This window comes from Octopus sinensis, linkage group LG1, assembly GCF_006345805.1.
Source record: "Octopus sinensis linkage group LG1, ASM634580v1, whole genome shotgun sequence".
Classification (NCBI taxonomy): Eukaryota; Metazoa; Mollusca; class Cephalopoda; order Octopoda; family Octopodidae; genus Octopus; species Octopus sinensis.
Window position 1 is genome coordinate 73,305,971 of NC_042997.1, and position 25,000 is coordinate 73,330,970.

A 25,000-nucleotide genomic window follows, 5' to 3' on the forward strand; every position below is an offset into this window, starting at 1 on the left:
AAAAGAACACGGAAATTTGGGCCTCCAGTCAGGCCTTTGGCGATGCCCTTAATGTCAGGAACTACTCAGCCACTCCTGGCATATATGCATGTATGTGTGTGTGTGTGTGTGTGCGTATATATATATATATATATATATATATATATATTATATATATATATATATATTACTCTTTTACTTGTTTCAGTCATTTGACTGTGGCCATACTGGAGCACCGCCTTTAGTCGAGCAAATCGACCCCAAGACTTATTCTTTGTAAGCCTTTGAAAACCGTCCAAGGGTCGTTGTGAAGATCTTTTCATTTCCCAGTTGCCCCTGGATGCCATTAAAAAAATCAATAAACCGACCCCTTATGTTTCAGGTAACAAAAGTCTTTAATACAAGGGACGTAACTCACTTAATCCAGCTGTTTAATCTAAAGATATTAATCTAAAGATATTAAACCATAGCAAGGGAAACAACTCTTTAAAACTCTGAATTTCCCTCCCTTTGTTATGTATCACACCTCAATACCTGTTTTTTGATTGGACGGAGATAATTTTACACATGACAGTTGGATGCGCGTACAGTCTGTATGACAGTCTGTATGACAGTCTGTATGACAGACTGTATGACTTGCAGACAGTCTGTATGACTCTGCGCATTTTTGTGTTTTGCGATGATGCGTTATCATGTGTTTTGGTTTTCAAACGTGCAAGCTTTTTTGATTTGAGAAATGCAGGGAATAATTAACGAGTTAGACCAAGTGAATGACAAGAGAGAGAGGGATTTTCATGAAAGACTAATATGCTTGACTAGTACTAGACCCGAAAACGTCGGGTCATAGTGCTAGTAGATATATATATATATATATATATATATATATATATATATATATATATATATATATATATATACATATATGTATGTATACATTATATATATTTATATATATATATTGATAGAAATGGTAAGACAACAAAAGAATAAAAGAGACCTCGATATTATGTAAATAGAGGAATTTATCTGTAAATATATGTGGCATTTATTCGGTAGCTATGATAAAACTCCGAGTTTCGAATGTCGGGGCGGAAACCCACGCCGCCATCTCTTCAGTTACCCGGCCATCGAAAAATGCTATGAAAATGACCGTTAAACAGAGGGAAATTACTGTGTGATTGACCGTTATTAAGACAAGAGAGCTTTTAGAATGACCGGTAAGTGACGAGAGAGAGTAAAGGTAAGGGAGTAAAAATGTTCATAGTATTCGCGTAAGTTCGCATGTCCATACCTACACATGTGCGCCAACACACCCACGCACATGCGCCTGTTAGTATATACTCATCCACCCTCACTTGAAACACACATGCTCACCCACACTTTCGCCAAATATATATGTATATATACCCGCATACACGTTTACACACACGCTGGAAAAAGCAAAAGTTAACCAGGAAAAGTCGGTCGGCTTGCAACTCGGCAACTGGAGGGGCAAGTCGATGAATTCGAACAGCGTCGTAGGACGCTGGAAGGAGGGCCCTATTAAGTTGCTAGGAATCTGGGTTGGCCCAGATCTCCAGATGGAAAAGAACTGGGCTGAGGTCTCGAGCAGAGTGGCCAGCATAATCAGGACCTGGTCTTGGCGGTGGCTATCCTTGAAAGGGAGGGAGGAGGTGGCCAATGTGTTTATCGCATCGGCCATCATATCGTGTTCCGTCTTTCCGTCGTGCCTTGCCCAGATTCGTTGTTAAACAGGTTGGAGAGGCAGAAATTTCGCATTTTATGGAAGAACTCCGCTCCACTTGTAAGACATTCTATCTGCTGTCAAAAACCGTTAAAGAGTGGGTTAGGGATGTCTTGGCTATCTATGCGCAAGCATGCGCTGAGATTGAGGCATCTCTGGCTCTACCTGGATGGTGAACGAGTGTGGTCTCTGTTTACTAGACGGATGTTTCCCAGTTTTACTAGTTTTGGCGGTAGAGAAGACTGATTTCGCCGAAGATCGAAGTTGAGTACCTGGTATACGGAGTGCCGCAAGGCGCTTCTCCATTTCCGCAGCTCGGGCAATGCCAGCGGTTTCGGTACCACCGCAGCTTTTTATAGTAGGTTGGTTGAAGCTGGAAATGATGATGCCCTGGGAAGGACCTTGGGCCTCGATGATAATTAGATGATAATCGAAGAACATTCGGGCCGAAGACACTAGATAATTTCCAAAAGTCTTTGGCCTGGCAGTATTACCGAGAAGCCCTACCCGTTCGGGATAAACTCACGTGACACGGCCACCCCGGGCCGACGACATGTCCAAGATGCGGGCGGAGTGTGGAAACCGTCCTGCATGCTATTGTGCAGTGTCCGGGTATTTCACAAGTCTGGGTTTATGCAGAACACCTGTTGCCAGATGGGAGAAGAGTACAGCTATCGGCTGAGTCAATTTTAAAAATTAACCCACCGGATTTCCTGAAGGAATGAAGGAATTGTTTTCTCGTGGTAGTAGCAATTGCGAGAGAGGTGATATGGAAGTCGAGAATGAAAGGTATCGTGACAAACACCGGCGTCTCTGGCCTCGCCCTCATGAAAATGTTCACTTTTTATTTGAAAAGGAAGGTGGGGCTGGAAAGGAGGTGCTTGTCAGAGAGTGAGTTTAAAAAACAATGGACGCGTGTAGCACGCATGTTGGGAGTGAAAGGTCCTGCGTGATCACGCTAGTGTGACTAACAGTAGGTCGGTGTTAAAGACAGGGTTCGCGGGGTCGGAGCATACCTGTTTCGAACACCTCATCTTGTAAATTATTGTTTGTAATTTACTGTTTGTAATTTATTGAATTGTTACTCATTCGATTTCATTATACTCGTAAAATTTTATTATATCATCCGTTTGTATGTGACCCCGGTCATGTTGTGTTGTTCCCTATATGATGGCTCTTTATGGGTAATAAGACGAAAAACAGATCCCAAAGTCTAACCAGTTCGTGCGAGTTCTTGGTATTTTTTGTCTGTTGAATTGGTTTTGTGAAATTTTAATTGTTGTGTGCTGCTTTGCAATTGTTCGTGCTTTCTCTCATTGAGAGTTGGCAATGGCTAACAAAAGAAATTTGTTTTACTCAGACCTTGGCGGGTCTGAGTTGTCAACATCTGAGGATGAACTATTAAGGGTTATTGATGATATGGGCGAGGAATTGGAAGGAAGAAAGAGGGCGTTCGCGGACGTCGCCCGAGAATCGGATGACAATGTTGAAATATAATTGCACAAATTCAAGAAATTATTAAGTCGGGACGGTTACAATGCGCAAGTAACCCCACCCAGCATGAAACAACAAAAATAATACAAACAAGAACGGTGATGTACAAGACCTACTCGGTTAAGAAAGATAAAATTGACCACATGGCAACAGAGCAAATAGAGAAAGTGCTGAGGCCAGTCTGGCAAGAAATAACATACCTTGGCAGAGGGGCTAAATTTGGAGAAGTCGAAATCAGATATAAAAACGAAAATACGGCGAAAAACTATGCGGCAACCCCTCTAAGGAATGAAGAGCTAGTACTTCTACCCGCGTAAATGGGACAGAGAGCGTCTCGGGTAATTGTAGAAGGAATTCAACAGGAGATAGATGTGGCCGGGATAGCGGCGGTTGTCTTGGTTGAAACCGATGACAAAATAGCGGTGCAGGTTCGTTGCGCGCACACACACACACACACACACACACATTCACACGCGCACACACTCCTGTGCGCGCGGACTGATATCGTGTGAATTTGTATTAACTTTTTTTATTCTTTTACAGGTTGCAGTGTGAGTGGTTCTACCAAGTATTAGTAAATAGCTGTGTTATATTAGCAATTTAACAAGCAGAAAACCGGTAATATGCAAGATACTATTCGTTTTTCTACACCTGAAGGTGACTTTGCCCAAGGTACAGCTAATTTTTTGTAGTATTGTCTTGGTATTAGAAACCACGTACAACGGTGTACATTGATTTAGGCATATATGCATATACAAAGAAATAATTGGATGGAAGCTTATATTTGCAGTTTCTGAATCTCTTTGTGTGCCGATAGGTTTGTAAAAAAGCTTTATTCAATTTCCACTGTTTAAAAAATCGTTTTTCATCCTGAATATTTAACCACGTAGAACAATCTCATTGTATCATAAATACGCACATGTATTGAAGAAGAAATAAACGCATTGCTTTTGAATAGATGTATTATATCGCACTGTTGGAAAAATATATTCCTAATGACAATGTGTGTTCAAAAGAATATTAATATCAACAACTCTCTCACTGTCATTTACTCTCTACATGCACATACATATACTTATATATGTACATACATGTACATGTATACTAATATATATATAGATATACGGATACATACAGCATCCCATCAATCAGAAGTGAAAAATAAATTATTACATATATCCACATTCTCTTTATGCTACGATATCAGTGTGGCCTTTCTTGACGGACAGTTTCGCGGCTTATTGACCGCGTCTCCAAGAAGATCTGTCCGAATTGCTACCGCAATCAATAACATAGATCAGCTACTGCGTAATACAGTCATGATCTCATAATTTAGGCCACCATTGTAAAAATATATTCATACATACATACATACATACATACATACATACATACATACATATATATATATATATATATATATATTTGACTGCGGCCATGCTGGAGCACCGCCTTTGGGCGAAAAAATCGACAAAAGAGACCGATAGAATAAGTGCTAGGCTTCCAAAGAGTAAGTCCTAGATGACACTTGCCCAAAGTGCTACGCAGTGAGACTGAACCTGAATCCATGTAGTTGGTAAGCAAGCAACTTACCAACGCTTGGCATGCGTTGCTCAGTGTTTACTTTGCACTGCTAGGAGTCACGTCGCTGTACACCAACGTCGTGAATTGTTGAACAAGTTTAGCACAACTACCAGGCAAGACATTTGTTATTTTGGTATTCAGTGGGGGCTTGTTGCTCGTGTTTATATATTTTTGTCGAACAATAAATCTCCACTGAGTTCCACACATTTATCTGCCTGTAGTTGGGTTTAAAGTCTCAGGGCCGAGAAGTATGTTTGGGGGGGCGTATCCCTCCGCCTATAATTGTGCTTATTTTTTACTATTTTTTGTGTGACTGTTTTGTGTCCTTACCAAGAGGATTACCGAGTTGGCCGTGAGTACCAGGACAGCCAGAATAATTTGCTGTGTTTTGGAACTGCTTCTTGTCTTCATCCTTCCTTCCTACATTTTTTTTTAACTCTGTGAAATTTTGTTTTTGTGAACGTTTTCCCCCCAAAATGGCAAAAAAGACAAACAACACTACGTTGGAGTGGGAGATTGTCCCACCCAAACAGTGGATGAAAGACTTTGAAGAGAGGACGGTGGTACTCTAAGTCGCTCAACACCATCGCCCTCTTTCAAAGGACTCAAATTAAAAAAGAGTTGCCAGAGTATTTGCCAACTATTAAATTCATCTCCAGGTGGTTGCTATTTGACACCCCTGAGGAAGCTCGAAAATTTGCAAGCCAGCCCTTAGAGGGCAAAGAGATTTTTTTTCTTCCCACGTATGGTGGGAAGAAGTTGACAAGAGCTTGGGTCTTTGGGTGCCACCCGGGATAGAAACCGAGTGGGTAGAGGACACTATCCGCCGGGGGCTGGGTGGCAGCGGATCCAAGCTGGTTAATGTTAAAATTTTGCCGGCAACTGATTGGGTTGGGTCAAAAGCTGTTTTGACCCTGTGGACCCAATCAGCAAAGAATTTGGTTTTTCCAGAATTCTTTTGAAAATGGTCAGTTGCAGGTACCCGGTGATCCTTGAGGGACGCCCCCACCAAGTGTCACCTGTACCTGGAACCTGGCCACATCAAAAAGAACTGTTCCCAAGACCAGAGTATGGTCCTAGAATAGTTGGTTGTGGAAGAGCCGCCGCTCCTCCTCCGGAGGGAGAGATGGAGATAGTCGAGGAGGTAGAGACCTCCCCGGAAAAAAGGGGAAAAGGAAGAAGGTGGGCAATAATGATTGCTCACCGAAGGACCCTAAAGCTGCGGGAGGGAAGGGTGATCCTCCAGTTAAAGCGAAGGAACCACCCACTCCCGTATCAAAGAGAAAAAAAAGAAAATGAATAGGACAGTGTCGGCGGATTGCAGTACACTGCCTGCATGTCCCGAAACCTCGTCGGTGGGAATTGTGCCACCGACGGATGAAACAGTGACCCCTTCCAGTGTAATAAATTAGGAATTTGTTATCTCTTTTCTTAAGGGAGGGGCTGTAGAGAACTTTGAGAGGAATTTTGAAGGTCGGGAATAGGCGGTCCTAACCTGCATTGATAACTTGGATTGGCCACTGCTGGTGGATGCGGAGGTCATAGAGGAAAATTATTTCCATAGGGTGATGGATTCCTTTACTAAGGAAGAATATAATTATCACTTTTGGGACCCAGGCTTGCAACTTCAGGATTGCCTGAAGGGGAGGCAGAGTAAGAGGTCTTAGCGCCCCGATTAGAACTTGAAGATTGGTAAGAGGCTTAGCGCCTAAAGTTGAATATTTTCTGAACTTTTTTGATTGATAAGAGGCTCAACGACTCAATTTGTAATCATTGTAAGAGGTTAAACACCTCATTTGTGTTTTTTTTAAAGAACAATGTTATCGGGAAGTAATAATCGGCGGGCGTTGGCTGCTTCCCCGACCAACCATCTCTTTTTCATTCCATCATCATCAAGCTTCATCTGTATTATGCCCTTATGGCAAATGTAATGAAATAAAGCAAGCTACCAAGCACACAGCCATTCCTGCGCCAAATATATATGTATGTGTATATATATATATATATATATATATATATATATATATATATATATATATATATATATATATATATATATATATATATACCGCGATGAACGGCAATGGGAAACTCAGAGTAACAGGTTTTGTTGAATTTTCTGCTGCTTTAAAGTATATATATATATATATATATATATATAAATGTCAACCAAGTGTGGCGTCCTATACGGGACTGGCTAACGACACAGTCTGTCTCCGAGTAGTATTTGCGAGTGGGGTGAGTTTTCACCAGTAGCTGGTGATTAACAGAGAATACTCAGAATACACTGAATTCATGGAACCTGAATGCCAATGCATTGCATCCATGTGACCTTTATTTGAACACTTTCAATTCCTGGAATGTGAATTCAAATATACTGAATTAAGGGGACTTGAATTCAAATTCTCTAAATTTTGTGGGAATGTTAATTCAAATGTGTGGGGAAAATAAGGTGTTTAAAGATGTTCCAGTTTTTTCTGTGTCGCTCAAACTAGGTTTTGAGCAAATCTGCAACTTGGTTTTTTGAATTTTCAATCTGTAACATCAAGTTACTCTTTACTTGTGTCAGTTATTTAACTGTGGCCATGCTGGAGCACCGCCTTTATTCGAGCAACTCGACCTCAGAACTTATTCTTTGTAAGCCTAGTACTTATTCTATCGGTCTCTTTTGCCGAACCGCTAAGTTACGGAAACGTAAACACATCAGCATCGGATGTCAAGCGATGTTGAGGGAACAAACACGGACACACAAACATATACATATATACATATATACAACGGACTTCTTTCAATTCCCGTCTACCAAATCCACTCACAAGGCTTTGGTCGGCCAGAGGCTATAGTAGACACCTACCCAAGGTGACACGCAGTGGGACTGAACCCGGAACCATGTGGTTGGTAAGCAAGCTACTTACCACACAGCCACTTTCAGTTTTTTCTCTTGTTTTGATTCAATAAATAAATAAATACAGATATGCCATATAAATAGGCTAATGTTGAATACCTGACGCCTCTCAATAAGTAAAATATAAAAGGTAACATATAAAAGGTATTATGGAGTTGGCGGCGAGCTGGCAGAAACGTTAGCACGCCGGGCGAAATGCTTAGCGGTATTTCGTCTGCGTTACGTTGAGTTCAAATTCCGCCGAGGTCGATTTTGCCTTTCATCCTTTCGGGGTCGATAAATTAAGTACCAGTTACGCACTGGGGTCGATGTAATCGACTTAATACCTATGTCTGTCCTTAACAGTGGAACAGATGTAAACACAAATACATATATTGATGACACATAGCGTATTATATATATACTACACTACGCATGACTTCTTTTGTCACCTGGAAAATCTGAGTTTCCCAGCAACAGAGTTTTGTTTCATGGGTATTTTTTCTTTTCCAGGTTATTTCGCATGCTTTCAACAAATGCGATATCGAAATCACGCGTAAATGGCTCTTTTCCCCGGAAAAAGAAAGATCTGGCTGCTATTTCTTGAAAACCCTGCTACCACGTAAACGGTATTTCACATCTTTTATTGCAAATAGCTGTTACGTGGTAGCAGGGTGTGCTAGAAATAGCAGCCAAATAATTGAGCCGAGATACGTTGAATGCACTTGAAAAAGTTTTTGTAATGGTATTCTCTTGGGGCGAACTTTCGCTTTAACTCTCAGAACTATCACTTTGTCTATCAGAACTGTCATCCGGATCAGCTGGTTTTGTTTGTTAATTGCCGGGAAAATTTTTTATTTATATACTTTTGTTTTAAAGTGAAAGAGAGGTGAAAATGAAAGATGCATGAACTTGTAAATGAAATGGACGTGTGTGTGCATGTGTGTGTGAGAGAGAGTGCCACTTACACATGCATGAGAACACACATATTCATTCACTCACGTTCTCTCTCTCTCTCTTTCACACACACACACATACACACAAAGGCACACGTACATACAAAAAAGATGTATGTATGTATATATGACAACTCACCCCTTCACTCACTCTCTCTTTTTCTCTCTCTCTTTCTCCCTCTTTCTCTTCCTCTTTCTGTCTTCCTCTCTCTCTCTCTCTTCCTCTTTCTCACTTCCTCATTCATTCTTTCTCTCTCTCTCTCTCTCTCTCTCTCTTTCACACAGACATGTCTATTTCATATATACGTACATATATCTTTCAATTTAAAACAAAAGTTATACGATAAAAGTTGTTTATGGAAATTATCGACTTGAAAATAATTTTAAAAAACATAAAAATATAGTCTGTTTAAAGAGCTAAAATATAAATACTTACTGTACAAAATATAAATACTTACTGTACAAACAAGTTGCATTTCTGAAAATACATTCAGTTTAAAATATTTGTAAACGATTAAAATATTTTGTTAAAAAGTCGAGGTTTTTTTTCTTAGAGAACGTGAAGACTGTGTGTGTATATGTCACAGATAGCAGATGTGTGTTTGTGTTGATTATTAGTTTTATGATTAATTTTATTGATTATTAATTTTATGTCTGTTCTTAAAATAAGTCTCATAGTTCGCAATTCAACGTTTAAACTGTGTTTCGATTGAACCTATATAATGGTGTTCTTTTCCCTTCAAATTCAACCATGCACCTATATACTAGATTATTTTTTTACAGTTATTATTAAGTTTACAACTTCCTTAATCATACAATCACAATTTTATTTACATCACTATTTCTATAACTCTTACGTTTACAATTTCTATTATTTTAATTTTTATTATTCATACTACTTAGGTTAGAAAAGGAGTCAATATGGGTTGTTTCCTTCCTATTATTAGAAAATACATTAACATCCTTATTACTTAAATTTTGATTGTTATAAAAAACTATCTAATCTTTTATTTTTTATTGAGAATATAATTCTAAAAAGGTTCTTCTATAAGCAATAACTAACCGTTATATTTTTGAATTCATTATTTCGTTATACTTATTATCTTTATTCAAATGTTTATGAATTAATCCATAAAAGGATTTTATAATGTTGCTTTTGATTTGATTTGCAAAGGGGATAATTAACCACAAAGCATTGGTTTTATTTAGACAACTATAATCTATATTAGATTTATCAGAATTTAAGTAAGTAGCATATCGTTTTTATTTCTATTTATATATTTACGATTATAGATATTATCATACATGTTATTAATCTAGTTAATTTCCGTTTTACTAGATTTTTACTTACGTATTTATTATTAATATATTTAGTATTAGGTTCTGTAAGATTGTAATCAAATTTAGTATTTATTTCTACAGTCTTATGATTATTATTCATATTTTCTTAGTGGAGGCGCAATGGCCCAGTGGTTAGGGCAGCGAACTCGCGGTCATAGGATCGCGGTTTCGATTCCCAGACCAGGCGTTGTGGGTGTTTATTGAGCGAAAACACCTAAAAGCTCCACGAGGCTCTGGCAGGGGATGGTGGTGATCCCTGCTGTACTCTTTCACCACAACTTACTCTTTATCCTGTTTCTGTTGTACCTGTATTTCAAGGAGCCGGCCTTGTCACTCTCTGTGTCACGCTGAATATCCCCGAGAACTACGTTAAGGGTGCAGTGCTCAGCCACTTACACGTTAATTCCACGAGCAGGCTGTTCCGTTGATTCGGATCAGCCGGAACCCTCATCGTCGTAACCGACGGAGTGCTTCCATCCATTCGTATTTTTAAAATTTTGATTATTATAGGGTTTATATAATCATTTTCTATTTTCGTATCCATATTATCATTGTTTATCTCATTATCATCTGTAGTTTCGGCCAATTCCTCATACATTATATTAGGTTTACTATTTATTTTATCCTCTCCATTGGGTTCATAATATTTTATCTTATGCTTATATCCTGCTTTTTCAAGTACTTTATTATAGTAATTAGCATTTTTATAGATCCCTTCATTATACGAAAGGTAAGTGAGTCTCTTTTCTATACTTTTAATTAATGTGTTTGTTATTGATTTTGCATGATTACCTAGTTTATTAATATATCTTAAATTCATATTGGACTTATGATACAGCTAATATCTACCAGCTGCAAGATTAAAGTTAACATCTAAAAAATCGACCAAGTTATTTTCTTATTCAATAGAATTTGATAAACCACAATTTTTAAAGAATTTATAAAAGATTTTCTTATATAGCTGCAATTAGAAACAGCGCATCATTCCTATATAATCCGCCCGTAATTTCAGGGAAGTCATTATTTAAGTTATATAGAATGTATATACCTACTGGATCCGTTACTTGAGTGGAATCAGCATATTCCATAGTTATCTCAAAGGAATTATAGGAATCTTTTCTAACCCAATATTTATTATGAAACTTAATCACTGAATTCAGGTTTCATGAATTCAGTGTATTCTGAGTATTCAGATTCCCGTTCAAGGAATTCATTGCAAAAATGCTTCCCTTGTCATCTCAGGAGAAACACAAATCAAAGATTAAGTTAGTATCATTAAAACTCCGGTTTAAATACTGATCACTGGGTGCAATGTTAATTAATAAATTAATTTATATCCATTAAATCTCTCCAGTTTCTTAATAATGATATTTGACATTTCAATAGTATATTTATTGAAGAAATATCTCTTCAAAATATATTTAACCAGTGTAACTGGGATAAGACTATCCCTATAAGAGGTTTAAATATCTTCATAGTAACTAATATATATACATATATATGTACGTACACACGCGCACAAACACACACACACACACACACACACACACACACACACACACACACACACACACACACATACATATATATGTGTATACTGTATATTTACATATACGCAAACACACACACATCTATATATATGTATATTCATTGATGATCTGTCCTTTCCGAAAATAGTCAATAAACACAATGTCTCTTGCTTCTCAAAAGACTGAGGCCATTACCTTCCCTGCACATTAAAAAAGATTGGCCGTCGTTGGGGGTAGATAAGGGGACAGGTTTCCATTGCATTAGTAGTCTCTGTGTCTATGGCTCAAAATGATGGAAACCCAAACCCATCCTGGGTGAGGAAACGTTGAAGGAAACTATCTGTATCTACCTCAAGCAATGTCAGATTTTCGTGTGATGTATTTTTGATCAGGTTCTTCATACGAGGTCTTTCATGCATATATATAGATATAGATATAGATAGATAGATAGATACATACATACATACATACATACATACATACATACATACATACATACATACATACATACATACATACATACATACATGCATACATACATACATATGTATGTATATGCGCAGGAGTGGCTGTGTGGTAAGTAGCTTGTTTACTAACCACATGGTTCCGGATTCAGTCTCACTGCGTCGCACCTTGGGCAAGTGTCTTCTACTATAGCCTCGGGCCGACCAAAGCTTGTGTGTGTGGATATGGTAGACGGAAACTGAAAGAAGCCCGTCGTATATATGTATGTATATATATGTATGTGTATGTGTGTGTGTTTGCGTGTCTGTGTTTGTCCCTCTAGCATTGCTTGACAACCGGTTCGGCAAAAGAGACCGATAGAATAAGTACTGGGCTTACAAAGAATAAGTCCCGGGGTCGAGTTGCTCGATTAAAGGCGGGGCTCCAGCATGGTCGCAGTCAAATGACTGAAACAAGTAAAAGAGTAAAAAGAGAGTAAAGAGATATGTTCGCTTTACGTGGATGTATAAAATGATAACTATATTCTGATTGCCTGGTTTATATGCTTATACGCATGTAATTTTGCATGCATATATATATATATATATATATATATATATATATATATTATATATATATATATATATATATATATATATGTATATGTATGAATATATATATATTGAATCTTGTATCGTGAATTTTTGATATGTTAGTAGACATTATTATAGTATGTAAGATCTATTGAAGATTATTGTTAATACAATAATATTGTTGTTACTGATAAGCATAGAAGTGTATATATGTTCTAATGTATTTATATATGTATATGACGTATGGTATATCCACTGTAATATATTGTTTGTGTTTATTAATGTATTTTACGCATGAGAATAGTATATACGCTTTGCTTACGTATATATATATATATATATATATATATATATGTATATATGTATATTTGGATATTTGTTTAATTTTTTTATATATTAAGTAATACGTGTATCTTGTTTAGTATATTAATATTGTTATTAATATTTTTTAAAAGTTAATTATAAACTCTGACCACGCCTATGGTTTTTTTTAAATATATAAGTATTATATCTTTTAAATGCCTACAACATTAGTATGTTGACATCTATAGGCAATGAAAATTAGATTTACTTTTCACCATAGGCTGAAACAACTGTAAGAAGTAATTTTTAGGATTTCATTAATTTATACTATGACTTTTAAAATCTGTATTTGTATTATTATCTTATCTATTGATTTATATATTTTTTCATGCTTTTGATGTTCTCATTTGTAAAATGAATAAATAATCCAACATTATAATATATGTAAGTTAATGAACAAACCAAATTTGTTTCTCCATTTTCTTATTTGTATCACACACACACACACAACACACACACACACATATATATATATATATATATATATATATATATATATATATATATAATATATATATATATATATATATATATATATTTAATTATTTATTTATTTATTCCTCCTATTTTGCATATGTGTATTGCAGGGTTATGTCGTATATGGAGCCCCACTTGTAGAAAATGGAAATAAACAGTCTCTGACTGCTATTTCTAATTCTTTCGGTATGCGGCAAAGCAACCTGTTGCCAGCCCTTCTACTTATATACTATATATACTGAACTCCACAGAAGTTCCCGCCGCTAAAGGTCATATTTACATACCGAAATCTACCGGTAAATAATTGTTGGTTCTCTGAAAAACCATCGAAAAAATTATTTACCCATATTATTATTATTATTATTATTATTATTATTATTATTATTATTATTATTATATATATAAAATGTACTGCTCCGTGATATAAAATTCAACAAAAAATGTACTCCATCTGGTGAGAGATGAATATTATTTATTAAAAGGTTACAATACTTGTATAAAAGCGGCATTGAGAACTCAAACATATGCTTCGGGCGTAAACCACGTATTATAACATTCAATTTCTTTAGTTCATTATTATATGTGGTTTGCGCCTGAAGAATATGTTTGAGTTCTTAGCATATGAAACTATTAGTAGTGCTTTAATATATGTCTTGTGACCTTTAAATAATATATATATATACACGAATATGTATGCATGCATGTATGTATGGAGAAACATGCAAAGATGCACACATACATACACGTGCACATACACATAATAACGAGGAATACAACAAAATGTGGTAAGCCTTACCTGTCTTGAGAATTTCGAAGCCTTTGGAAAATAGCCAAATTTACATTGAGCTTTTCGAATCGCACCTGACCGAGGCAAGCACCAATGAGTGCACTGAAAGACAAAAAACGGTTTATATAAGGAAAAGTCTTACACTTCTCTTGGTTTTCAATATCCATTAGCGTACATTTAATTGTCATCATTATGCTTCGAATGGTTATATATATATATATATATATATATATATATATATAAAATAAATAATATCAGGGTAATAAAAATTTTAGAAAGTTTTACTACCAGTGGCCTAGCGTACAAAACATTAGTCAATATACCATATATTATTCATATAAAATACAGTGTACTTTAAAACACATTAAGAGGCTTCCATCATAGGAATCCATTACGCTAGAAAGAACAGTTACTGCTTGTACATTTATATTTTTTTCAAATCCACTGAACAGTTAAAGTCCAAACCACTAATTAGGGATAAATAAGTTACATGCTGGATTGACCTCGTTGCTTGCATATTTACATATATTTACATTGCTTGTATATGTAATCTAAGGCGTCCCCGTTGATGAAGACTTAGCCATGGTAAACAATAATTTTTATTTACTAAAATAAGTCAGAAACCATGGGCCGGGAATTAGATGGTAAATGTTTTTTATTTTTCATTCCCTTCATTGTTCTTTCTAGCGTAATGGATTCCTATGATGGAAGCCTCTTAATGTGTTTTAGTATACACTGTATATATATATATGGGTCCATCACGATGATCCAGAGACCAAAGCCCAGTCAATGCAGTGGAAGCACCATGACTCACCCCCTCCAAAGAAGGCAAGGGTGCAGCCCTCCGCTGGCAAGGTCATGCTCACAGTCTTCTGGGACCAGGACGGAGTAGTGATGATAGATTTCCTGGCAAAGGGTACCACAATTACAGGAGCCTATTATGCTTCACTTTTGAGGAAATTAAGAGAAGTTATCAAAATCAAGAGGCGGGGCAAGATCAGCAAAGGCATCCTCCTCCTGCAGGACAACGCTCCGGTCCACAACTCGCTTGTCGCCATATCAGAAGCACAGGCGTATGGCTATGAACTCCTCCCCCATCCCCCCTATTTTCCTGACCTTGCACCCTCTGATTTTTACCTCTTCCCAGCCATGAAGTTGTTTTTGAAAGGAAAGCGTTTCCCAGATGATGCAGCCTTGATTTCTGAAGTCACGTTGAGGTTGGAGGACCAAGCTGGGTTCTTCTACAAAAACGGTCTCCAGAGCTGCATCAAACGATGATAGAAATGCGTAACTCTGGGTGGTTCCTATGTAGAAAAAGACTAATAACTGTGCCAAGTTTCGTTGCTCTACTGCTATAGGAAGTGGGTCAGGGGCATTACTTATTGAACGCCCCTCGTAATTACTGATTTCATCTCCTATAGAGAATTTCTAACAAGTAAATTTGCTGATTCCAAGGTCAGTGACTGGTTTGTCACTTCTTTTCTATATATTGCGAGCTAGAGCGAACTACTGCTATGCTCGAGGATGAGCACAAATAATTCGAAACTGTACGGTCCGGTGGTCCAGGTTACTTCAGTGCATTCAGTTACAACTGGCCCTGTCCAACCTATTGTTACTACATGCGTTGTTATTATCAATATTATCATTACCATTACAATTACTATCATCATGATTGTTATTACTGCGATCATCACCATCACCACCGTTGCTGTTGTCATTCTTACTATCATTTCTACCTATATTGTCCTCCACGTTAGTTTTAACATTAGCATTAATGTTTACTTCATTTCCATTGTTTCCTATGCCTTTATTACTAGTATTTCTCATACCAACTCGACCTCCGTGCACACCATGTTTACAATCACCCTTCCCACTGTTGGCTCTGGTCCACTCGCTATCACAGTTACTATTTATATAGTATACTTTCTTTTATCTTTTACTTGTTTCAGTCATTTGACTGCGGCCATGCTGGAGCACCGCCTTTAATCGAGCAACTCGACCCCGGGACTTATTCTTTTGTAAGCCCAGTACTTATTCTATCGGTCTCTTTTGCCGAACCGCTAAGTAAAGGGGTCATAAACACACCAGCATCGGTTGTCAAGCAATGCTAGGGGGACAAACACAGACACACAAACACACATACATACATCTATACATATGTATATATATATATATATATATATATATATATATACGACGGGCTTCTTTCAGTTTTCGTCTACCAAATCCACTCACAAGGCTTTGGTCGGCCCGAGGCTATAGTAGAAGACACTTGCCCAAGATGCGACGCAGTGGGACTGAACCCGGAACCATGTGGTTGGTAAACAAGCTACTTTATTTCATAAATTTGTCATATAGACAGTACAAAGAGCTTTGCGGGCTGGACAAATACATTAATGAATGAAAATGAAATATAATGAATAAATGAGAGACGAAATCCGCCGATTGGATTTTTCTCGAAAATATGTTTTCTTTTTTTTTTTAAATCAATATGAGGTTTCGAATCTCTTACAAGGGGGAGGCACTAAAACCTCTTACTGAACATGTTTTCTTTTTTTTTCTGAAAGCACAAAATTGAGGTTATAAACCACTACAAAATAATCCAATAAGATGAGGTTTCAAACCCTGTAGCGAGGGTCTTTCACCTCGTACTCTTCGATATATCCATCGATATATTCATCCTTATCTTCAATGCCGCTTGAGTTCCTGTATCCCGCCATTTCCCATGCCTCACTCATGTAGGACATGTAAGTCGTGTAAGGGCCACCCGGCCATATGCGACACTCCTCCCCAAATCCTTTAAGCCTTTCCCACAAGGAAAACCTTATGACCTCCACAGCTATCTGCGGAGGCCATTCGGGATCCTGTGTGAAGGGCATATCTACTGTTTCTTTATGTTCTTCTACTATTTCTCCCACCTCCCCGCCCTTATAGAAAAAGATAATTGATCATCTTTAAGGGTCGGGGTGGTTTCTTCCACCGTGGGTGGCACAACTTCGGGACATGCAGTCGGCACATCATCTCCCCGCTGAGATGACCCGTTCTTCTTCCTTCTTTTTTTTCTTTTCTTCCTGGTTTCAGGAGAGTGGAGCTCTTCCGTTTTGTCCGGAGACTCTACCCCGCCTTCCGAAGCCTTAGGTTCCTTCTGCGGGCAACTATTGTTGCCCGCCTTCTTCCTTTTTAATCCTTTTTGAGTTGAGGAGGCTGAAGCCTTCTCGACCACATCCACCTCTCCCTTTGACCGGGTAGGGGAGGTGGCATATAGTGACTGTTCCAGGACCTTACCAACGTCCTGTGGGCAGTTCCTTTTAATGTGGCCTGGCTGCAGGCACGAGTGACACTTTGGGGGATGTCCTTCAAGTATCACCGGATACCTGCAGCCAGCCATTTTCAAGAAATCTGGAAAAACCAGATCTGTTGCGGCCGATGGGGTCCACAGGGTCAAAATCGCTTTTGACCCTTCCCAATCGACCGCCGGAAATACTCTTACATTTAAGAGCCTAGGCTCGCCATCTCCCAGTCCCCGTCGGATGGTATCTTCAATCCAATCTGCTTCGGTGCCCGGGGGGAGCCCACAAATCCAGGCTCGTATTAATTTTCTTCCACAATATGACGGGAAAAACAGGATTTCCTTGCCTTCTAAAGGCTGACTCGCAAACTGGCGAGCCTTTTCCCCGTTGTCAAACAGCAACCATACGGTTGCATGTTTGACACCACGGGATATATATTTTACAGAGGACAAATGTTCTGTAAGTTCATTTTTATGACTTGTTTTGGAAAGACGGTGATGGAATTAAGAACTTTAGAATACGTTCTAAGTACCATCGTCTTCTCCTCCATATCTGTTAACCATTGCTTAGGCGGGTTAATTTCCCACTCTAAGACAGAGTTTTTCTTTTTAAGTTCCTTCTCTGCCATGTCAAAAAACAGTTCAAAAGTAGTTCAAAAGACAGTCTGCCAAAAAATTAAACCGAATAAAGATAAAACAAAATAAAGGGTACGGGAGGAAACTGCAATTAAAGTAATGAAAAGAACTAACCAAAATTTAGAAAGAAAGAAATAATAGAAGGGAAAAGTAAAAGAAAAATCTCACAAATAGCACAGACAGGGAATCCTTTGTATAATACTCCAAGGTAATCCAAGGTAATGCAAATGGCTTATTCTTATTTTTCTGGCGAGATACGCCCACTAGAATTCACAAGAAGAATTTTCAAAAAAATTCTCAATTCACCGTTACGGTGATGAGAACCCAGTATTTTGCTCGTTATAGCGAGCCATAATTGACAATTTTTCTTTTTGTTCTTTTTTTCTGTTCGCGAAGCCGAAACTCACATCTGCTCACTGTAGCAGTCCAGACCAACTAGTGTTGCATTCTGGGTAAACAAGCTACTTACTACACAGCCATTCCTGCGTCTATACTGTATATATTTATATGTATGCATATATATTGATTTTTAATTTTGGCACAAGGCCGACATTTTTGGGGGCGGAGTATGTCGATTACCTTGACCTCAGTGTTCAACTGGTTTCTATGTTACCGATTCTGAAGTGGATGAAAAGCAAAATTGACTCTGGTGGTACTTAAAGTCAGAGTATAAAGACAGACAAAATACCGCTTAGCATTTTGTCCTGTGAGCTAACGATTCTGTCAGCTCCCTCTCTGCTCATTTCTGGGTAACACTGGCCACCCTGTTTGTCAAGTTGGGAAGTCGGGACCAACACAAAATTCCAACGTCAACGAAGATGATGGTGATGATGATGAGGCAATGTTCCTGAAGTAAGAGGACCTGTACCTTGGACCAATTAAGGCATTCCCTATCCAGGGACAAATGCTGTCTGGAATTGTTCTTGGACGGTTTATACGGTCACATCTACTCCTACGATTCGATTATATTTTCATCCACTTTTCAACAAATTCAATTGATGACACTACCTCTCTTTTCATAGCCATCTTCCACGTCAAATATGAAAGGCTCAACGAATGATTGACTACAGACGAAAGTGTGTGTCCATCATCCACCATACAGCTTTTTTTATTGTCTGCGCGCATCTCGGACAGACCCGTCTCAAACCATTTTAATGCCTAGAGATTTTATCTCAAACCGATAGTGACCCTCTACAGCACTAGGGTCTACTGGATGGCGTTCACTGTAGTCCCGGTTCAGGAAGACCTTCGAATCACTAGGGCGTTCATTTCCATTAACGTCCAGGATTTCCTTATGAGAGTCGATTCTCTGTCACTCGAATAAGTGTACATATTGCTAATATGCATCATTCCCCGAGCCCATTGCCCGACTGGTAGAGAGCGATGCTTGCCTCGTGATAACCCTAACCGTAATCAAAACATAGACATTAGCTATCCAATTTTGGTCGACCCAGGATTACAGATCTCTCAAGGAGATGAGCTACAGGAAAACGTGCCTTGCGAACGGCCATCACACATGCACACTGTATAGCAATCTCTGTAGATGAAGCCTGAGCGCGTATCCACGCACCAGTAGCCTCAGTATACTCATCCGACTTGCAGTATGCAGAGGATGCTAGTAACAGAGGGACTGCATGACGAGTGGAATATGTCCTTTACATGAGAAACCAAAATGCAGACGTTCTAATCTGATCAAATGGAACTGAAACAAAACACAATGGTCATTGCTGCTTACGTTGGACCTTCCATTTCTATTTAAGGCGAACATCAGAAAACCACTCCATCAAAAATAAATGCGTGCGCATTGTTGCTATTGTTAAAAGTGGTACTGGTAGTGTTGAAGGGAATGATGTCTGTTGTTTTTCACATTGATATTTTTCGTTGTTGTTGTCATCGTTCACGAAGTTCATTTTGTTGTTGTTGTCGCCTGCTTGGTTTGTGTGATATAACATCAACGCCACTAGATTTAAACTTGTTAATGCACTATGGTTGAAATTCTCTCTCTTTCTATCTTCTTCTGCTATTACATCAGCACTTTTCTCTTCTTTCTCTCTCAGTCATTATTGTGTTTGTCTTGACTATTATTATTGAAAGACATACATCATCTTGAAATTTTCCAAAAGCAAATATTACATCGACAACTCCCTGAGTTGAGAAATCATATAAAAAAAACAACAAAAAACCCCAAAAAGAACCAGCAACATTTAGCAGGTTCCTTCATTCATTCTATTGCACAAAGAACAAATACAAATACAATCCCAATCGATCTTTTTTCCTCACTAACTCTGTAGTGCTGAAGTAAAATGTGATTTCTTTGATGACGGAAATAATAATAATAATAATAATAATAATAATAATAATAATAATAATAATAATAATAATGATAATAATAATAAAAATAATATTCAAAACAAAGAGCGTGATTCGATTGTAATAGATATTTTATTGGTTGAACGATATTTCAACGTAAGTCTGTCTTTGTCAAATTCAAAATAAGAAGTGATAAACATTGAAAATTATAGAAATTTAAATGTAAAGTATGAAAAAGAGCAACAAGAGTCCACACGTTGATGGAATGACATCATTAGAATTTAAGTTTCAATTTTATAACAGGCGAAAAGAAAAAGACAGAAAAAAGACAGAACAAAAGAAGAAAGAAAAAGAGAAAAAGAAGAATATTTAATCAAGCAGTTTTGTATAAATTTGGCCGAATTGTTAGCATCCTGAATGAAATGATTAGCAGCATTTCGTACATCTTTATGTTCTGAGTTCAAATTCTGCCGAGGTTGACGTTGCCTTCCAGGGTCAATAAAATAAGTACCAGTTGAGCAGTGTGATTGATGTCATTGACTTAGGCTCCTCCTATGAAATTGCTGGTCTTATGCCAAAATTTGAAATCATTATTACCGTAAAAATTGTTGTTTAGCCCCAGGCCAGTCCCTGACCCAGTAGACCTATGTTGATCAAAAGATATTCTAGCTATAGCTTTGTATATATGTAGGATAACATCATGAAATGTGTTTGATGTTTAAGACAGAGGGATAAGAACAATGAGAGAGAAAGAGAAGAGAAAGAGAGAGAGAGAGAGAGAGAGAGAGAGAGAGGTGTTTGGTTAATACTTCTGGCATGGCGACGACTTCCTAGAGGCCTGCTGTTGTTGCAAAACTTTAGTGTGAGCAACATTGAAGAAAGGCTAAACCAAAGCGAAAAGTGAAAGAATACTCATTATCTGAGAATAATTACAGGATCTTCAAATGTCAAGCAGCCACACACACACACACACACACACACATACACACACACACCGTTGCTGTTGTCATTCGTACACATACACAATTTACCCAAGCTAACACAATCTTGCAACCATCACCGCCACCAGCAACACTGATAATGCTGCTGCTGTAACAGATATCGCCATACAACACCGCTACCTCCGTCTAATCAAACTCCATGCAACCTCCCTCACTGTTGTTACAGACACCACCACCACCAATCAACCACCACCATCACCACCACTAACAACAACAACAATTGGGATTTCGGATCTAACCGAATAATATGATGTGGATGATCGGAACGGCGGTAGAGATAAGTGTGGGCTTGCAAAATAATTCAGTCATTATTCTGCCTCCAGAAAACTTAACTTTTGTGTCCAAAAATTCAACGATAGTTTTTGAAAAACTAGACGTAAATTCTATGTTGGACTTAAAGCCGTAGTTTTTGGCATAGATTTATACAGAAGGTGGGATATGTAGCGCTTTCTGGTGTACGTGGCAGAATGCACGAAACACAACTTCATCTATGTTGGTTATACAACAGGACGATGAAACAAAAGGTTTAATAGCCACAGATTCGACGTCAGGCACAATAACAGTAGTTCGACAGAACTTGCCGAACATTTCATTTCAAACGGCTGCAGTTTTGAAAAAGACTTAAAAGGGCATATTCTCAAAAGATATTCTGAGTCTACTTCATTTTCACTTCTCAGAATGCACAAGGAGAAATATGTTTGCGAGTTATTAACATCACGCCCTAGAGGAATGAATAAAATAACAGGAGAATATCATCAAATTTATACAAAACTGTTTGATTAAATATTATTTTTCTTTCCTCTTTTTTTCTGTCTTTTTCTTTTCGTCTGTTATAAAATTGAAACTTAAAACTAATGATGTCATTCCATCAATGTGTGGACGCTGGTTGCTCTCGTTCATAATTTTACATTTGAATTTCCATAATTTAAAATTTTTATCACTTCTTATTTTGAAGTCGACAAAGACAAACTTACTGTTGAAATATCGTTCAACCAATAAAATATCTATTTCAATCGAATCGCGCTCTTCGTCTTGACTGTTTACCTTTGTGAAGAGTTACGTCAATCCTTTTTAAAATATCAAAATCAAGTAGATTAAGATGTTTGTTTTTATGGTACACAGAATAAGAATTGGATCATATATATGAAATTCTGGAAGTTACCAAAGCAGCCGGGTGTCTAAGGAAAATCGTAATGTAAATTATAGCTTTTGCATTTTATTCCTTCTGACAGTTGGATTGTCAGCCCTGCTAGTTTCGCTAGACCCCAGCGTTGAACCTAATCATGGGCCAATGGATTCTGTACCATTCAAATATGAATCAGAAATTGAGAAATCGACATTTCTATCAGTGAAAAAAACTTAATTGTTCTCGTGCTAAATCAAGAGCCATTTATCATTTCTAGAAACATGGAAGCAAGAAAAAGTTATACCGGACGGTCTTACATCAAATATACCACTATGTGCATCAAAGCCTGACGATTCATTGCTTCAAAAGTTTAAATTAATTGTTGAGAACAATTCATTTTACATGACGGAAGCTATTATTGAACACTATCGTTCTAAATTAATATTGCTTGGTGCAGACATTAAGGAGATTTCGAATGTCCTTGAAAAGTTTGAACTTTTCGAACCTGAAGACAAAAAAAAAGCTGATTTCCCATTCCCCTAAGCCACTGGTCAAGGGAACATTTTGGTTGAGAAAGTTTGCTTTGAAATATGAGGAGAACTCGTTTTTACTTTCGGGACAAATGTTATGTGATAAACTTATTGATGCCGGGTTGAAAATCATAGCGGAATCCAGAAATTCCAATACAACCAACCACTTTTTCACACATGGAATTTCTAACAGACAATCCTACCACACACTGTTCATTCACCACACCAGGAACAATCATTTTGCTTTGCCAAGCAATTTTTTCGGAGATGCTTATATTTATGACAGTTTGAAATTACCAGTTTCGCAGGAACTAATAGCACAAATAACAACGTATTCACCACAAACAAACATTATTGCTACAATTCAACAAGTTCATATAATTAATCCCCGAGTTGGCGCATATGATTGTGCCCTTTTTGCCCTGGTGTATGCATTTGAATTTGTCATTGGAAACGCTCCAGAGAAGTTTTTATTTGATCAGTCAAAAATGCGAGCACATTTAAGATTTTGCCTCGAAAACAATAAATTTGTTCCTTTTCTGAAAGTAAAAGTTTTTCAAATGCCTACAAAAACCACAGAAGTCACTCACTTTCCATCACCCACCCAGGAATGGATTACCCCTAGAAAGACGACTAAAATTTATAACTTCTCACATGAACATTCAGAACAAATATTATACCCAATGTTTTAAGTGAAGATTTCGAGCAAAGCCCAAAAAGGTGTCAGGAATCTAATGACTGAAAACCATTTGCTCGAGAGAAAACATCACACTAGAGAAGTCGGTCATAAATTTATCTAAACTAAAACTTTCGCCCGACGATGTCTCAGTCCTGGAGCTTGGACTGAGTTTCTGCCCAAGCCCTAAGAATTTCGACAAGAATAAACTAGCCCAAGGGCTATCACTTTTTTTTTGAAAAATTGTTAATGAGGAGTCAAAAAACCAATGCTTACTGAAAATATACATGATGATGATCGAATCTGGCATAATAAGATTGAAAAGAACCCCAATGGCTATCCAGATAAAGTTCGGGATGGACGTTCACAAGCCCTACTGGAATTTCTTGAATCTTGTCAGGCAAGCATTAAATAGCCTTAAAACAAGTGGAAGGAAGTTCTGGAAGAACCTTACAAATTCCCAACGTTATGCATTCCGACGATTCTATTGTTATCAAAATGGCAGGTAAAGGAGGCGCTATCGTAATTATGGACAAAAGTGAGTATATTTCATCTTGTGAAGAAGCTTTATATGACAAAACTTCATATAAAGAATTACCTGTCGCTTCAAACCCCAAATACAAAGGGGAAAGTGACAAAATAATTCTGCAAATGGAGGAAAACAATATCATTAATAAGGCCGAATCCAGGATTTTACGGTCAGAAAGAAGAACACCTCTATTTTATGTACTCCCTAAAATACACAAAAAGTTCGAAAGATTTCTTCCAATGCGCTCAATTTGCAGCGGATATGAATGTTGCCCGGCCAAAGTTTCGGAATGGCTGGATGGCTTTATATTCCCCGTCGCAAAAAGATCAAGTTCCTATATTCCGAATACTTTAGATTTTGTGTTTAAAATCAACAGCTGTTTTAAGCACCGAGGCCGTGTCGTGAACTGTTTCTTTGGTAACCATGGATGTTTCTTCCTTATATCCCAATATTGACCACAATGAAAGGGTAGAAACATGCATGGATGCCTTCGAAAAGCGGTCAAACAAAAGTGTTCCATCAAATTTCTCTGTAGATTATTGAGAGTTGTGTAAGAAAGTAACACAATGAAGTTGAGACAAAGATTTTACCACCAGATGAAGGGTTGCTCCATGGGTACCCCCATAGCAGTTACTTTCACTAATGTCTGGGAAGGATTACAGGATAGTTTAATAGACTTCTTCCATTTCTCTAAGTCCAACATAAAATTTACGTCTACTTTTTCAAAA

The 25,000-nt window shown here is 37.7% G+C and overlaps 1 protein-coding gene across 2 annotated transcripts in view; it reads right to left on the reverse strand.

Annotated features, from left to right (window-relative positions):
• Positions 1 to 25,000, reverse strand: part of LOC115218801 (chloride channel protein A-like) — a 242,837-nt gene that overhangs the window by 114,453 nt on the left and 103,384 nt on the right. For both annotated transcript variants that reach the window (XM_036501937.1, XM_029788739.2), the window contains exon 7: positions 14,185 to 14,277. In XM_036501937.1, the coding sequence (XP_036357830.1) occupies positions 14,185 to 14,277 (93 nt within the window). The remainder of the gene's footprint in view (positions 1 to 14,184; positions 14,278 to 25,000) is intronic.